Source organism: Trachypithecus francoisi, unplaced genomic scaffold, assembly GCF_009764315.1.
Source record: "Trachypithecus francoisi isolate TF-2019V2 unplaced genomic scaffold, Tfra_2.0 Contig01440, whole genome shotgun sequence".
In the NCBI taxonomy this organism is placed as follows: domain Eukaryota; kingdom Metazoa; phylum Chordata; class Mammalia; order Primates; family Cercopithecidae; genus Trachypithecus; species Trachypithecus francoisi.
This window is the reverse complement of record NW_022681431.1, coordinates 18,835,241-18,851,069: the sequence shown is the minus strand read 5'-3', so window position 1 is coordinate 18,851,069 and position 15,829 is coordinate 18,835,241. Positions and strand designations below refer to the sequence as shown.

The window sequence follows — 15,829 nt, the reverse complement described above, 5'->3', positions numbered from 1 at the left end:
GAATGGAATTGGAAAATTGGAGTCCTTTTCAATTTATATGCAACAGTGTTGTTCAAATTGATATTGACTATATGCCACTCTTTTTTAAAATGGTGGAAAATATGTAAAAATTTGAACTTATGTAACAGATAAATCAAAAGAGTAAAAATTCCTATTACAAAAGGAGTCATGACTTTGTCAAGTGATTTGGCTAAAGACTGTTATTTCCTCTTAATTTTCTGAGGGGAGAAAATTCTAATCTAATCTAACCACTAAATTATATGAGAGATTCATCTATCTCACTTAAATGTATTATGAATATATTATAATTAAGATTTTAACAAAATAGGGTTAGTTTAAGAAACACCTTAGCTCAATGGATTAAAAAAACATGAATACTGATAAACAAATTACAGGAATTTGGCAGAGTTAAAGTAAGGGAAGAAGATGGAAATAACGGACAATGTTCTGAAGCCTTAATTACCCTCTATCTCACTGCTCATTAAAAGGAAAGTTTCTGTTCACCTAAGATCTGCAGAAAGTGTTCTGACTCTCAGTGGTTTCCGGCTGTCCTAAGTCTTCTTGGAGGATTAAAAATGGGTATAAAAATCTTTCTTGATCTGCTTCAAAAAAAAATTTCATACTAAATATCAAGATCTTCGATAGTGTTGAATGTTACACTGAGTCTGCTTTTTATTTCCCAGTAAAGAGTTCCAGAAAAGTATTCTAGACTGAAGGATGTGTTTGCAGACAATAATTTGTACACAGACAATAATTTGTAAACTGTGCATAGAAAGCAACAGGGAGCACCAGGGAGAGGGGATATCTTTGGAGAAATTATAATAGTCTGGGCTAAAGAGTAACAAAGACCTCAATTAGCAGAGTCAACATGAAAAACAGTGAGAAAGAAACATTTGCATAGGATATTATAAGAGGACCACGATGCCAGAAAAACAGAACAATATTACACACAAAAAAGGTAAACTGCTTTAAAAAGGAGAGTGTTATTATAAGGGAAAGTGCCATAGAGAGTGAACAGGATCAAAGATTAGGAGGAGATAATGATCTGACCGTGGAGACTAACCTAGGACAAACAGCCTTCTTCAAAAGAACTTTTCCTCTTTAGGATGAAAGGGAAGTGAAACATAATGAGCACTCACTTCAGAGAGCACTAGAAGAGCCAGAACACTCAGAATATATTCAATCCATTCTTGTTTTATTTTGAATACAGGATAAGAAAGCCAGGAGCAAATCCTACATTTAAATTATTCCTTAAGGTCCTCAAGAATAACTCCAGGATTTTCTTGGCCTAGCATCAATCTTCCCTTTACAGGAAAACACCCATGACGTTCTTTAAACTCTATTTGTCTATGCTTGTTTTGTGTTTGTATTAGTAGAAGTAGTTTTTTGTTTTGTTTTGTTTTGTTTTGTTTGAGACGGGGTCTTGCTCTGTCACCCAGCCTGGAGTACAATGATGTGATCTCAGCTCACAGCAGCCCCAACATCCTGGGCTCAAATGATCCTCCCACCTCAGCCTCCCAAATAGCTGGGACTACAGGCACGCACCACCATGCCCAGCTAATTTTTGTATTTTTTGTAGAGACAGGGATTCACCATGTTGCCCAGGCTGGTCTCGAACTCCTGGTCTCAAGTGATCCTCCCACGTCTGCCTCCCAAAGTGCTGGGATTATAGGTATGACACACCATGACTGGACAAGAAGCATTTATTTTAATCTTTAAAATTATAAACTGGCCGGGTGCAGTAGCTAACAACTGTAATTCCAGCACTTTGGGAGGCCAACACAGGTGGATCACTTGAGGTCAGGAGTTCGAGATCAGCCTGGCCACCATGGTGAAACCTCGTCTCCACTGAAAAATACAAAAATTAGCCTGGCATAGTGCTGCACACCTGCAGTTTCAGCTACTCGGGAGACTGAGGCAGGAGAATAGCTTGAACCCAGGAGGTAGAGGTTGTAGTGAGCCGGGATCGCGCCACTGCATTCAACCTGACTGACAGAGAAAGACACTGTCTCAAATAGTAAATAAAGGCTCATAAAAAGTAAAATAAAGGCTTTTGAAAATTTCTTAACATAAATATTTAAAATGCCTTTAAACAAAATAAACAGAAAAAAAGTACTAATGTCAGTTTCCTCATCAGTAAAATGAAAATAATAGGTAACTTACTGATGAGCAGTTATAGGGATTAAATTAGATCATTTATATAAAGCGCCTACAATAGTCCTTAGAACACAATACAGGCTCCAATGTGTTTGTAAGATAACAACGTGTTTCTAAGCTCCTTAAGACTGAAGTCATGTAATTAGTAAACTAGGCAGAATTCAGATGAAAGAGTCATTTTATGTTTGCTTGTTTACTTGTCAATCATTAAGAGTATATGACCTAGCCAGGCATGGTGGTGCGAGCCTGTAGCTCCAACTGCTTGGGAGACTGAGGCAGGAGGACTGCTTGAACCCAGGAGTTTGAGGCTGCAGTGGGTTGTGATCACACCACTGCACTCCAGCCTGGACGACAGTGAGACCCTGTTTCCATAAATAAATAAATAAATAAAAAATTTAAAAACAAACAGTATTTGCCCTGTTTAAGCAACAGAATGAGGTATTAAGACATTAGAAGAATTAGTTTCTGCTTTTAAAAATAGACTATTCTCAACCACTGAGTTGATTATATAACATCATGCTTGACTTGAACCAAAACTAGGTGGAATTTGAAATACGTTAAATATGCATTAGAAGAAAATCGTAAAATACATAATTTGTTTAAAAAAAAAAAAAAAAGGAAATCATTACCAAAATTCATCAACCATTAAATCCTTACCTTGTTGTTTTGACAAGAAATGGCTGCAGATCCTGAAGGATATTCCCTGTTTTTCGCCTAACTTCTAAATATAGATTTGGTCGATCAAAACCAGTACAGATGATCTGAGGATTTCTCAGATTTAGGCAACGTACAATGTCTTCCCGGATTGAAGAAGTTGCAGTGGCAGTAAGTGCAACAATTGGAACCTGAATGATGTAAAACTGTTATTTTAAAAAGGAAAGAGCCCACTCATTCCCGACATGTGTATTGCTTTCTTACAAAGAGACTGGTAGGACAACAGTCAGAAGTACAATGTCAAAGACGCAACTGTAAAATTTTTTGTAAAGAAAAAAATCTCCCTACTAACTTGTTTCTCAGCCTTCTGGATACAATATTTACTTTTTAAAAATTAGAAATCATTTAAATAAAACATTAAATCCATGAGGTTTCCAAATGCAATTTACCTTGTCTTATTAAATTAAGCCTACCTGTTAGCTATCTACTTCTCCATTTATTATTTTTTAACATTTATTACATTTGAAATGGTGCTGATATAAGCAGGAGGTAAATTATGCCTTATATTTGATTAATGTATAATTACAAATTATAAACTCTATTCACTGAAAATCTAACTACATAAAGCAATGGTCTTTTTTTTTTTTTTTTGGCCTCCTATTTTAAATACATAGGTTTATGTCTTCACAAATCTAGAAGCAAAGCTCCAATGACCCAGATAACCTCTCTTCAGTGGTACTGAGATAATCAATAACATACTATATATAGGAAATATGTATAAATGAAACATGCATTATTAATTGATTGCTAGCAAAGACTTCTTGACTGGATTAGCAGACAGAGCAGGAGACTCAGCAGTTATCAGGAAAAACATGAATATGTCATCTTCCAGAAATTCTAAAGTATAGTAACAACATGCCTCCCCTAAAACTAGATCTCATATTTTTATCCTATTATAGGAAATCACACTTAACTATGGTATTATTTCATTATCAGAAAAAGTGGACTGTCTTACAGCTGTTTCTAAATTATCAGCTGTTCTATCACCAAGAATATAACTTTCTTAAAAATATTCTTTTTGGCTCATGACAGATACAGGAAACAATATTCTCATAAAATAGCTCTCTTCAGATGCACTGCATCTATTTTACAAACCAACTATCGCAATTATCTTGTATATAAGTGGAAATGTACGTGCAATGTACCAATTTGCAAAGAAGCAATTCTAGAATATGACTCAAAATTAAAACAAGATTAATTTATTGCCGGGCGCGGTGGCTCAAGCCTGTAATCCCAGCACTTTGGGAGGCCGAGACGGGCAGATCACAAGGTCAGCAGATCGAGACCATCCTGGCTAACACGGTGAAACCCCGTCTCTACTAAAAAATACAAAAAACTAGCCGGGCGAGATGGCGGGCGCCTGTAGTCCCAGCTACTCGGGAGGCTGAGGCAGGAGAATGGCGTGAACCCAGGAGGCGGAGCTTGCAGTGAGCTGAGATCCGGCCACTGCACTCCAGCCTGGGCGACAGAGCGAGACTCCACCAAAAAAAAAAGAAAAAGATCAATTTATTAAAAATTATAACTACTTTTTCAATCACTATAACTTTACTGAATTAAAAACTCAATCTCCAAACTCACATAAAAAAAAATCTCCAAACTCACATTAAAAAAAATCAATTAAGTTTGAGAGTAGGTTTTTTCAAATTAAAAAAATTAAATCAAAACGAATGTGACAAGGTAACTGGCATCATTTTTGCATTCTTTATCCTTAAATTTTGTGACACTATTTGAAAAGGCAACCCCAAAATTAATTTCATTGGTTTGTGGCTTAAAATCCGATTGTTCTCTGAATTTACAGTGCCTGCCTCGCAACTTAAAGATGAACAAGCTAATCTATAAAGAGGGTGGTTTCTCTAATCAACCCCCAACATGGGTGTATCTGTGTTAACACACAGGTTTTAACAAATATAAGACTGAGACTAAGGGAAGTTCAAAAATTAGAGGTTCTTAGAACATGCACATTCTCACTCTCACAGTAAAGCACTTTCACCAGTTTTGGAGTTTTGGTCAAATAATTTATATAAATGCACTAATAAAATACTTGTTTAATTGCATATTAAAAACAGTGATTTTCAGGATACAGTCCATAAGAAAAGAGGGTTGGGTTTGTTTCTAAGCAATATAATGTATAAGTGGGCAGGTAATATATTTATGAAAATGAGGAAGCAAGCATGAAACATGACATATCTTTAAGAAGTTAACAGAAAAAACAGGCAAAAGAATGGCACCACGGTGGAAAAAATCTGTTTTGGAATCAGATTGTTTGAGTTGAAATCCTGTTTTTGCCACTTACTAGATGTGAGATTTTTGAGCTCTTTATTTAACTCTCTAAGCTTCAGTTTCTTCATCTATAAAATGGCTACAATAACAGTGCCAATCTCATAAAGTTATGAATATCAAGTGAGATAAAACATGTAAAGTGCTGTAATGCATGAAATATAGTAAGCGCTCAAAAAGTTTCAACTATTACAAATATTGTCATTAAAATAAAAAAAAGAATTCTATATAAGAACTTCAGAGACATGAGTACTCCTCCCAGATTTGAAACTGACATTTGCAAGGACTGTTCTTTCAGCAAAAAAAAAAAAAATGAGATGGAGAGGGCTGTATGATGTGTTAGACCCATCTTGCTACCAGAAATTCCCTATTCCAGCAATCTGGTAACGGTGAAAATCACTATACATTTACTCTTTTGCCTCAACATTCTAGAAAGATATAGCTCAGAATGTTGCTTCTAGAATTAGAAAATAAATAGAATATATTAAAAATTAATGATAAACTTCCACTTCAGCAATGAATAGGACCTTTTCTCTTATAAGTATGTGGCATTTTATGACATTTAAAATATATAAACTAGAGTGAAGCTTAAAAACAACACACAGTCAGGCTATGAGAAGGGTGACAACACATCCTCATTTGCCGGGACATTCCCAGTTTATGCCTGCAGTCATGGCATAATTATTAATAGCTTGAACTCTTTAATTTTCAGAAGCAAACTACTTCGGGTAATAAATTATACTGTCACTTAGTTCTTAACTCACAAAATGTATTGTTTAAATTGACAGGTCTTAATTTCTTTTTAACAGGCAGCAAGTTTTGCTAAATCAAACAACCAAATATAAATTAATCTTCCTAAATTTATAGTAACAAATTTATGACTATAAATTTAGGAAGATCTTAGAAATATACTTCAATGGTGTAGTGCCCACAGATTGAGAAAAGTGTAAGTATTCCACCTGCTTCCAAATTCAGGTCATGTTGCTAATTCTAACTTTGTACTCCATAACATCACACATACTTCATTCATTCATGCACTCATTCTAAATAGTTACTGAGTACCTACTATGTGCTGATCTTTGTAATAAGTACTGGGGAGAAAGTAATGGAAAAACCCCACGTCTCATGGACTTCACAGTTCCTCTTACTTGAAATGTAAGTAGCTTTAAGACTGATGCAAAGCTTTCTGCCTGCCTGTTCTTTCTCAACACTCACTTTGTCTGATTCCCTCCAAATAGGAATCTTTGTGCCAAACAGTTTAATGATCTCTGCTGTTTTTGAACTTATTGAAATAATATGGTGTGAAACATTCCAGGTTTATAGTAGTTATCCTAGCATGACTGGAATCAGAAGAAGGAAAAAAGCACCAAGAACAGTGAAAAAAAATGATAGTGCTATAACCACCAGGTGGCATGTCACACCATTTAGCTAATAAAGAGGGTTCTTGAAAACACCAGGGGAAAAAGGTTTTCTCAGCCATTGCTCGGCCAACACGCTCCCTGCACTGGAGGCCCAACAGAAGGAATGTGCTTTATTAATCCTCCCAAGAAATGAAAATGATCCAATGACATCCATGGCCAGACATAATACAAGATTTAATTCAAGCTAAAAAATGTTTAAGAACTGTATAAAATATTTAAAACTCCTTTAACACAATCCTTCTAGAATCAAAGGCCTAGGAAAGGATTATAGAAAGTAATCTTCCTAGTTTCCAAAAGCTTACTTTAAACCATTCTAAATTAATGGAAATCAGTCCTCCAGGTGCACTGTGCCTAGCGACTTTCACCACAGAAATCCCTTCTACACGTGTCCTACTAACACTGTTCATCTTTTTGTATTATTTGTACCACTTCATAATACCATATTTTGTTTGGTACTATTACTTCTACTGTTATAGGTATGAATCTAGAGTCCTTTACTGAACTATGAGCTACTTGAGGGCAGAAATTACATTCTATGCCTCTTTCAAATCATTTGCTTGTATGGTGTAGCTATTTATGGCCCAACTCTATACTGCCCACTACCTGTTTTGGAAAGTCACTTTACTAATTCTCAGCTTTCTCATCAGAATTCATTCATTCATTCACCCCGTTATATATTGAGCACCTCCTATAAGCCAGGTATTGTTCTAGATTTTATAAACCAACAGTCAAAAACTCCTCCCTACAAAGAATATTCCAGTGAAGAACTCACAGAAAATTAACAAAATATAACACAATAAGTTAAACAGTGATAGTGCTATTTTTAAAACAGCAAGGTTCAGGAATAATGCTGAATGATGGGGGAGGGGGAACTAATCTGATATTTCAAATATGGTGGCCCAGGAGGCCTAAATGCAAAAAATCTGAGAGAAGTAGGGGAGAACATCGCACAGATAATGTGGGGGAAACGTATTCAGGGCAAGGAAGCAGCAGGCACAAAGCCCAGGCGCTGGAGCATGCCTGGAATGTCCAAACAAAAACAAGGAGGGTGGTGTGCCCCAATCCGGTGAATGAGGAGACAAGGAAGAGAAAATGAGGTCAGAGGGAAAATGGAAGGCCAGATCACATGAGGATCGGTAATTTATCATAAGGACTTTTGCCTTTATTTAGAGGGAAATGGCATGCTACTAGGTGGTTCTGAGCAGAAGACATGATCTATCTGACTTCATTTTTAAAGTATCACTCTGGACGCTGTGTTGAAACAGAATGAGGGATGGGAAGAGTGAAAGCAGGAGGCTCTAAGGAGATGATGGCTTTTACCCTGGGGAATGACAGGGATCAAGAGAGAAATGATTTAATCCTGCATATATTCTGAAGACCTCACGAGATTTCCTTACTGTTTAAATAAACAGTGGAGTGTAAGAAAAAGATAAAAAATTGAGGAAAATTCCAAAATTTTGGCCAATGGAGTTGCTGTTAAACAAGATGGAGGAGAGTGAGGAAAGAGCAGATCTGGAGTGCTACGCGGAAGTCAGTTAGGAAGTGGTTAAGTTTGAGACACCTTTTGGTCATCTCACCAGAGGCATGTTGAGTAGTTACCTAGATGTGTGCCTGTGTGTACACACATATATATGTACATATATTCTACTAAATGGCTAAAATGAACAAATAGTGACAACACCAAATGCTGGCAAAGAGGCAAAAACAACTGGATCACTCATATACTGCTGGTATCAGTCTATGATGGAGATAAAAATTTGGGAGTTCTCAGCATAGGCTTGGTATTTAAAACTGCAAGCTGGGTGTGGTGGCTCACATCTGTAATCCCAGCACTTTGGAAGGCCAAGGCAGGTGGGATCACCTGAGGTCAGGAGTTCAAGACCAGCCTGGCCAATATGGTGAAACACCATCTCTACTAAAAATACAAAAATTAGCTGGGTATGGTGGTGCATGCCTGTAATCCCAGCTACTCGGGAGGCTGAGGCAGGAGAATCACTTGAACCCTAGAGGCAGAGGTTGCAGTGAGCTGAGATCATGCCATTGCACTCTAGCCTGGGCAACAAGAGTGAAACTCTATGTCAAAAATAAAAAAATAAAATAAAATAAAATAAAACTGTATGTTAGGCGAAATGACCAAGAAAATGAGTACAAAGGTAGGTCCAAAGACTAAGGTTTCTGTAGGCCAACATTAAAAGGGCAGGGAGATGAGAAGAAACAGGAGACTGGAATAAAGAGACAGTAAGGAAAGAAGAAATCCAGGAGTGTGTGCTGTCCTATGTGACTACTGAAGAATTATTTCAAGAAGTAGTAAGAAGATTTTAATAGCTACCTTGTTGAACCATGATACAAAAATCTGACACGAGGTCAGTCACATCACTGAAGCTCAATTCACATGGCTTGATTTTCCCTCAATATAAACTTGCTAAATAGTATATTTGATTTCTTTTTGGTTTGTTCTGTTTTAATATCTGCTCCAACCAAACTCTGTGAGATAAGCTAACAAAAGACACTATTTTTGAGATTCCTCTCAATTTGCTATCTATAAGCAAGATTAATGAGCAATGAAATTGAACTAGACTACCAAAAGAATAACAATTTCTAACACAGTTTACTCACAACACTGGGAAATCCTGGGCTCAGAAGGCACCACTGCCTCACTACTACCAAGAAAACTTAAACATAAGTCAACTTTATTTATTCATTCAAAATTAATATAACAGGCTAGAGAACCCAGAAATAGACCTAGACAAATACACCCAAATGACTTTCAACAAAGGGGCAAATGCAATTTAACAAGGGAAGGATACCCTGTTCAACAAAGGGTCTGCAGTAATTTAACATCTATTGGGGAAACAATGAACCTTGACTTAAACCTCACATCTTATACAAAATTTAACTCAAAATGGATCACAGACCTAAAACATAAAACTGTAACAATTTTAGGAAAGAATCATAGGAGAGAATCTTCAGGATCTAGGGCTAGGTGAAGAGCACAATCCATAAACGAAAAAATGATAAACTGGATTTCACTAAAATGTAAAATATGTACTCTGTGAAAGACATGGTAAAAAGAATGAAAAGACAAGCTACAAAATGAAAGAAATATTTGAAACCATGTATCTGACCAAGGACTCGTTTCTACAATGTATTTTTTAAACTCTTAAAACTCAACAGAAAAAAACAAGCACTCCAATTATATAAGGAATTTCATCGGATGCAAATTAGCATATGAAAAGACATTCAACATCATTAGCCATGAGAGAAATGCAAATTAAAAGTAAGATACCACTCGACACCTATCAAAATGGCTAAAATAAAAACAGTTGCAACAACAAACGGTGGCAAGGATAACTAGATCATTCACACACTGCTGACAGGAATGTAAAATGCTATAGCCACTTTGGAAAACAGTTCGGCAATTCCTTAAAAACTAAAAATACACTCCTGGACATTTATCCCAGAGAAATGAAAACTTTTATATTTTCAGGTTGTTTAGCCATTCATATATTGAAGAACCTTTGAGATACACACAAATGTTCATAGCATCTTTATTCATAATAGTCAAAAACTGGAAAACAACCCAAAAGTTCTTCAATAGGTGAACAGTTAAACTGTAGTACACCCATACCATGGAATACTCTGTAATAATAAAAAGGAACAGACTTCCAAAAAACAGTCACGTGGTACTTAATGGCATTTCTGTCAATGACAGATCACATGTAGAACAGTGGTCCCATAAGATTATAATGGAGCTGAAAAATTCCTATCACCACGTGATGTCATAGCCACCATAATGTCTTAGCACAAGGCACTGCTCACGTTTGTAGTGATGTTGCTATCAATAAACCCACTGTACTGCCAGTCATTAAAAAGTATAGCACACACAATTATGTACAGTATATAACTGGAGGAATAATAAACAAGTATGTTACTGGTTCACATATTTACCTATACCCTTTTCCATTATTTTAGAGTATACTCCTTCTACATATTCCTTTTCTAAAGTTAACTGTAAAACAGCCTCAGGCAGGTCCTTCAGGAGGTATCTAGGAGAAGGCATTGTTATCACAGATGACAGTTCCATGAGTGTTACTGTCCCTAAAGAACTTCCAGTGGGACAAGATGTGGAGGTGGAAGACAGCAATACTGATGATCCTGACCCTGTGTAGGTCTAGGCTGATATGCGTGTTTGTATTTTAGTTTTTAACAAAAAAGTTTAAAAAATAAAAATAAAATTTTAAAATAAAGGCTTATGGAATGCATTAATCAAGGAAGAAACAATTTTTGTAGAGCCGTACAATGCGTTTATGTTTTAATCTAAGAGTTATCACAAGAGTCCAAAGTCAAAAAGTGTTTTAGGTTTATGAATCAAAGTTACAGTAAGTTGAGATTAATTTATTATTAAAGCAAGAAAATTTTTAAAGAAAAATTTAAAATAAATTTAGTGTAGACTAAGTGTACAATATGTATAAAGTCTACAGTAGTGTAGAGTAATGTCCTAGGCCTTCACATTCACTCACCACTCCCTCACTCACTCAGAGCAACTTCCAGTCCTACAAGCTCCATTTGCAGGAAGCACCCTATATAGGTATACCATCTTTTATCTTTTGTACTGTATTTTTACTGTGCCTTTTCTACATTAGATATGTTTAGATACACAAATGCTTACCATTGTATTAGTTGCCTGCAGTTTTCATTACAGTAACATGCTGGACAGGTTTACAGCCTAGGAGCAATAGGCTCTACCATACAGCCTAGGTATGCAGTAAGCTTTATCATGCAGGTTTGTGTAAGTGCATGTTCAGATAACCACGAAATGTCCTAAGAACACATTTCTCAGAACATATCTCTGTTGTTAAGCAACACATGACCACAAACAACTTGGATGGATCTCAAGGTAATTATGTTGAGTGAAAAAAACTAATTCCAAAAGGTGACAAATTGCATGATTCCATGTATGTAACATTCTTGAAATAAAATTTTAGAAAGTGAGACCAGATTTGTGGTTACCAGTGGCTAGCGCTAGGGGTGGGAAGAACAGCTCCAGGCAGCTTTGTGGTAAGGGAACATTTGGTATCCTGACTGCAGTTGTAGTTACACAAATGTACATGAGATTAAACCTTACAGAACAATACACACACCATACAAAAGAATACTTACAAAACTGGAGAAATAGGAATAAACTCTAGATACTGTACAAATGTCATATTTCTAGTTTTGATACTGTACTCTAGTCATGCAAGATGATACTGTTCAGGAAACCGGGTGAAAGGTACATAGGACCTCTCTATATGGTTTTTTTTTTTTTTTTTACAACTTCTTGTGAATCTACAATTTTCAAAATAAAAAATAAAACAGTGCTAGTGGGTTTTTAAACCATTCATGTAAATATGCCAATCATGTAGAATATTCATATAAAAATTTGTTTTGTTTTGTTTTGTTTGAGACAGATTTTCGCTCTTGTTGCCCAGGCTGGAGTGCAATGGCACGATCTCGGCTCACTGCAACCTCCGCCTCCCGAGTTGAAGCGGTTCTCCTGCTTCAGCCTCCCGAGTAGCTGGGATTACAGGCACCTGCCACCACGCCCAGATAATTTTTGTATTTTTAATAGAGACGGGGTTTCACCACGTTGACCAGGCTGGTTTCCAACTCCTGACCCCAGGTGATCTGCCCACCTTGGCCTCCCAAAGTGCTGGGATTACAGGCGTGAGCCCTGGCACCTGGTCAAAATTTGCTATTTTTTATAATAGGGAAGAAAGGGAAATTCTAATACTGAAAGCTTTAATAAAATCTCTGTAGAATAGTTCAGACTTCAGGTTTTCAATGTGATACAAAAAGGGGTAACCGGGATTTCAGAGCATCCTAGAGTAAAAGGACATATGGATGAAAGATCACTGAGAAGACATTTGGACAAATATGGCCCACAGCCTGTTTTGTTATGGCCCACCAGTGAAAAATGTAACCCTTTACATTTTTAAAGGGTTACTAAAAGAAAAAAGAGAGAGAGAGAGGAATATGTGATACAGACTACATGTGGCCTATAAAGCTTGAAATATTTATTACCTGGTCCTTTCAGAAAAGGTTTGTCAAGCCTTGTTCTATTGTATTCCTCAATAGATTATATGCCAACTTTAGAATTTTTTAAAAAATAGTTCTCTTTTTACATTATCCATTTGTTTTTTTATAGTGAAGTCTTCAGCTTTTTTACCACTCCCCAATCCTGAATGCTCTCCTTAGTAAGAATGTTATTTCGGGACATCAGACTTGGCAAAGCTTACCCTTGGGAGTGCTGTCTTTAGGGAGCCCAACTTCCTGAATGAATTCCTAAAATCATGCCCCCACTCAGAAATACAGTGAGCCTCATCCACAGCAATGAGTGTGATGCCTATAAAAAAGAAAAACACGTAAAGGAAAAGATAAAGCTCAAAAGGAAAAAATGAACTCATCTACATCTCCGAAGGAGAATAAATAACCAAAATCAAAGTATTTGGTTCCTATAAAAACAGAAGCATAAATACTATCATATTAATACCAAACATCATTATTGGAAATAGGGAGAGGGGAGATACATGAATAAAAGGCTTAAGAATTTTAAAAGGAAATATTTATGTATTAATCCAAAGAAGACATTTATTGGATCTCAGCTTTCATCACTATTCCTTGGAGAGATGAATTGCTTACTGTGACTTTGTCTCCAAAACTATCCACCTGCATTTCTCTTTGGTAATACCTTCAATTTTGTCTCATGCATTAGCTATTAAAAGAGATAAAAAGAGCCAGCAAATTTCTACTGAAATTAACTGCATCGCCATCCATGACTGATCACATATCATATTGCAAAGAGTCCTCTGAAATGCCAGTATCAGAGCACAGGAGGACAGTCACATTTTCTAATGTAAAATGGTATGGGAAGAGCTAAATCACATGATGTACAAAGTAGGTAAGAAGAAATGTAATTTGTTCTTTCTTCCTGTAGTAACCCCTCTGCTCTGCCCCCACACCAGACATACACATCAACAGTGTGATGTAATGCATGTCAGAACAATATCTTCAGATTTTTCAAAGTAGTAACAGTAGTGCTTTTGCCCTCAATTAACAAATTGATACATAAGAATAATTTTTTCCTTCAATGAGTATGATCATTCTTTGATACTTCTCTGAGCATTAATAATGTTCGGACACTAAGAGGAGGATGATTAAAAAGCTCTAAAGTCAGACTGCCCAGATGCAGAACTTGGCTCCACTACCTGCCATGTGTATTACCTTAAGCAAGTTACTTAAGCTTTCCAAGTCTCAGTCCTCTCACAAGTAAAATGTGGATAATAATAGTACCTAACATTTTCTAGATGCTCTAAAGATTAAATTATATCATTCACATAAAATGCTAAAATAGGGCCTGGCACACACAAAAAAAATTGCTACTACTCCTATTATGTTTAATAAATATCTATTATTATCCAAACACTTTTCTAGCAATAAAAAGACTAATAAAATACAATCCATGACCTGAGGAGTTCACAATTCTAAAAGAGGAGACAGACATGCAAATAAACAATTACAATTCATTGACATTACAAGTTACAACAGTCTTAAGACAGTGTGGAGGAGAAAGAAAGCCAAAAAAAAAAACGACTAAACATGGGGGCAAAGTCAGTTATTTGTATCAAAATTCTCTAGGTACTACTGAGTGCCTGGAAAAAAATCAATATTATCACTCTAATTATTTTGGCTTTTGAAACTAAACCTGAGTGACTGATTGATTTTTCCCTCCTTCCTTCCTTCCTTCCTCCCTTCCTTCCTTCCTTCTCTCTTTCTCTTTCGTAACTAGGACTATAACAGGTACCATGCTTAGCTCTTTTTTTTTTTTTTCAGAGATGGGGTCTCACTGTGTTGCCCAGGCTGGTCTTGAACTCCTCGGTTCAAGCAATACTCCTACTTCAGCTCAGATTTTAAATTAAATAGGTTGAAACAGAGATGATGGTCTCTTTTACTTTAAAACTTTCCATTTTTTAAAAGCTTTAGTTACAGGTTTGACAAACTAGCTTTTAAAGGAGCTAAACCTTATCCCTCAAAATCAGTTTAGACAAGCTTTTGCCAACATTCACTTAAGTTAAAAGTCTGGTTGGTAAGGAGTCTCCCTATAAAACTATGTTTGCTCTTTCTGTTAAAAATCCAGACTACTTAAGTAATTTAACATTTACCGAAAAATGAGGAATCTGATTAGCTAAATGTCAGACTGCTGTACAAATAACATCCTGCGTATATTCATTTTTGCAAGCATTGTACAACTTCCCGCAACAAAAGGCAAAGGAAAATATTTCAAAAATAACTTTTATTTAATTTATCCCTTTTTATTCAACACTGAGTCAACCAGAGAACATTTTCATCCATCATAAGCAAAGTACACTGCTCTAATAATTGCAGTGTTCATAATTCATCCATTAAAAAAATAAAAATAGAGAGTTTTAACTACTTGTCAAAAGTATTAAGTATTTGCTTAAATACTTAAGCTTATTATTCATTTAACACTATCACAGAAACAAAGCAAATAGTAAAAACGTACCCAGACCACTACAGACATAGACCCTAGCTTTTGCAATACAACCATGAAATTTATATATAGGGTAGTTATTCTTAATTCAAAGTGAAATATTCACAAGAACTTCATACAACCTAATAGGAAACATATCAAATTCATTGTCCATTAAAGGCAAAAAATATAGTATGTCAATAAGGGAGTTTAAGAGCTCATAAATGTACTCGTTGCTAATATATTTAATGAAATGTTAATTGCTGCCCTCATGCTGTTGTTAGTTTTAACACATACCAAAAAAGATACAAGTTTGTTTTCATTATATTGTTGGAAAAATTATCAAATGCTTTCCTACAGTTATATGAAAGTAACCGTTAAACGAGACGTTGCAATTTGAAAACCTAACCTATCTGGAATTATTTCAATACATAATTATACAACAAGATCATATGATATTAAAAAATTAAATTTGGTTAGGTCAACTGAAGGTGTGAAATAGGGGCATTTGCAATAGAAGCCATGATTGCAATTCTTGGATAGTTGAGCCTAACCACCAAGAAGAAAAAAAAATTCTTTTTTGAGGCATGGTCTCGCTCTGTTGCCCAGGATGGAGCACAGTAGCGTAATCTCGGCTCACCGCAGCCTCCATCTCCCAGGCTCAAACAATCCTCCTACCTCAGCCTCCCAAGTAGCTTGGACTACAGGCATGCACCACCAGGCTCGGCCA

The 15,829-nt window shown here is 36.0% G+C and overlaps 1 protein-coding gene across 9 annotated transcripts in view; it reads right to left on the bottom strand.

Moving 5' to 3' along the window:
* Positions 1-15,829, bottom strand: part of WRN (WRN RecQ like helicase) — a 144,096-nt gene that overhangs the window by 59,514 nt on the left and 68,753 nt on the right. For all 9 annotated transcript variants that reach the window (XM_033230369.1, XM_033230424.1, XM_033230414.1 and 6 more), the window contains 2 exons: positions 12,848-12,954; positions 2,815-3,002 (listed from right to left, as the gene is read on the bottom strand). In XM_033230369.1, coding sequence (XP_033086260.1) covers positions 2,815-3,002; positions 12,848-12,954 — 295 coding nt within the window. The remainder of the gene's footprint in view (positions 1-2,814; positions 3,003-12,847; positions 12,955-15,829) is intronic.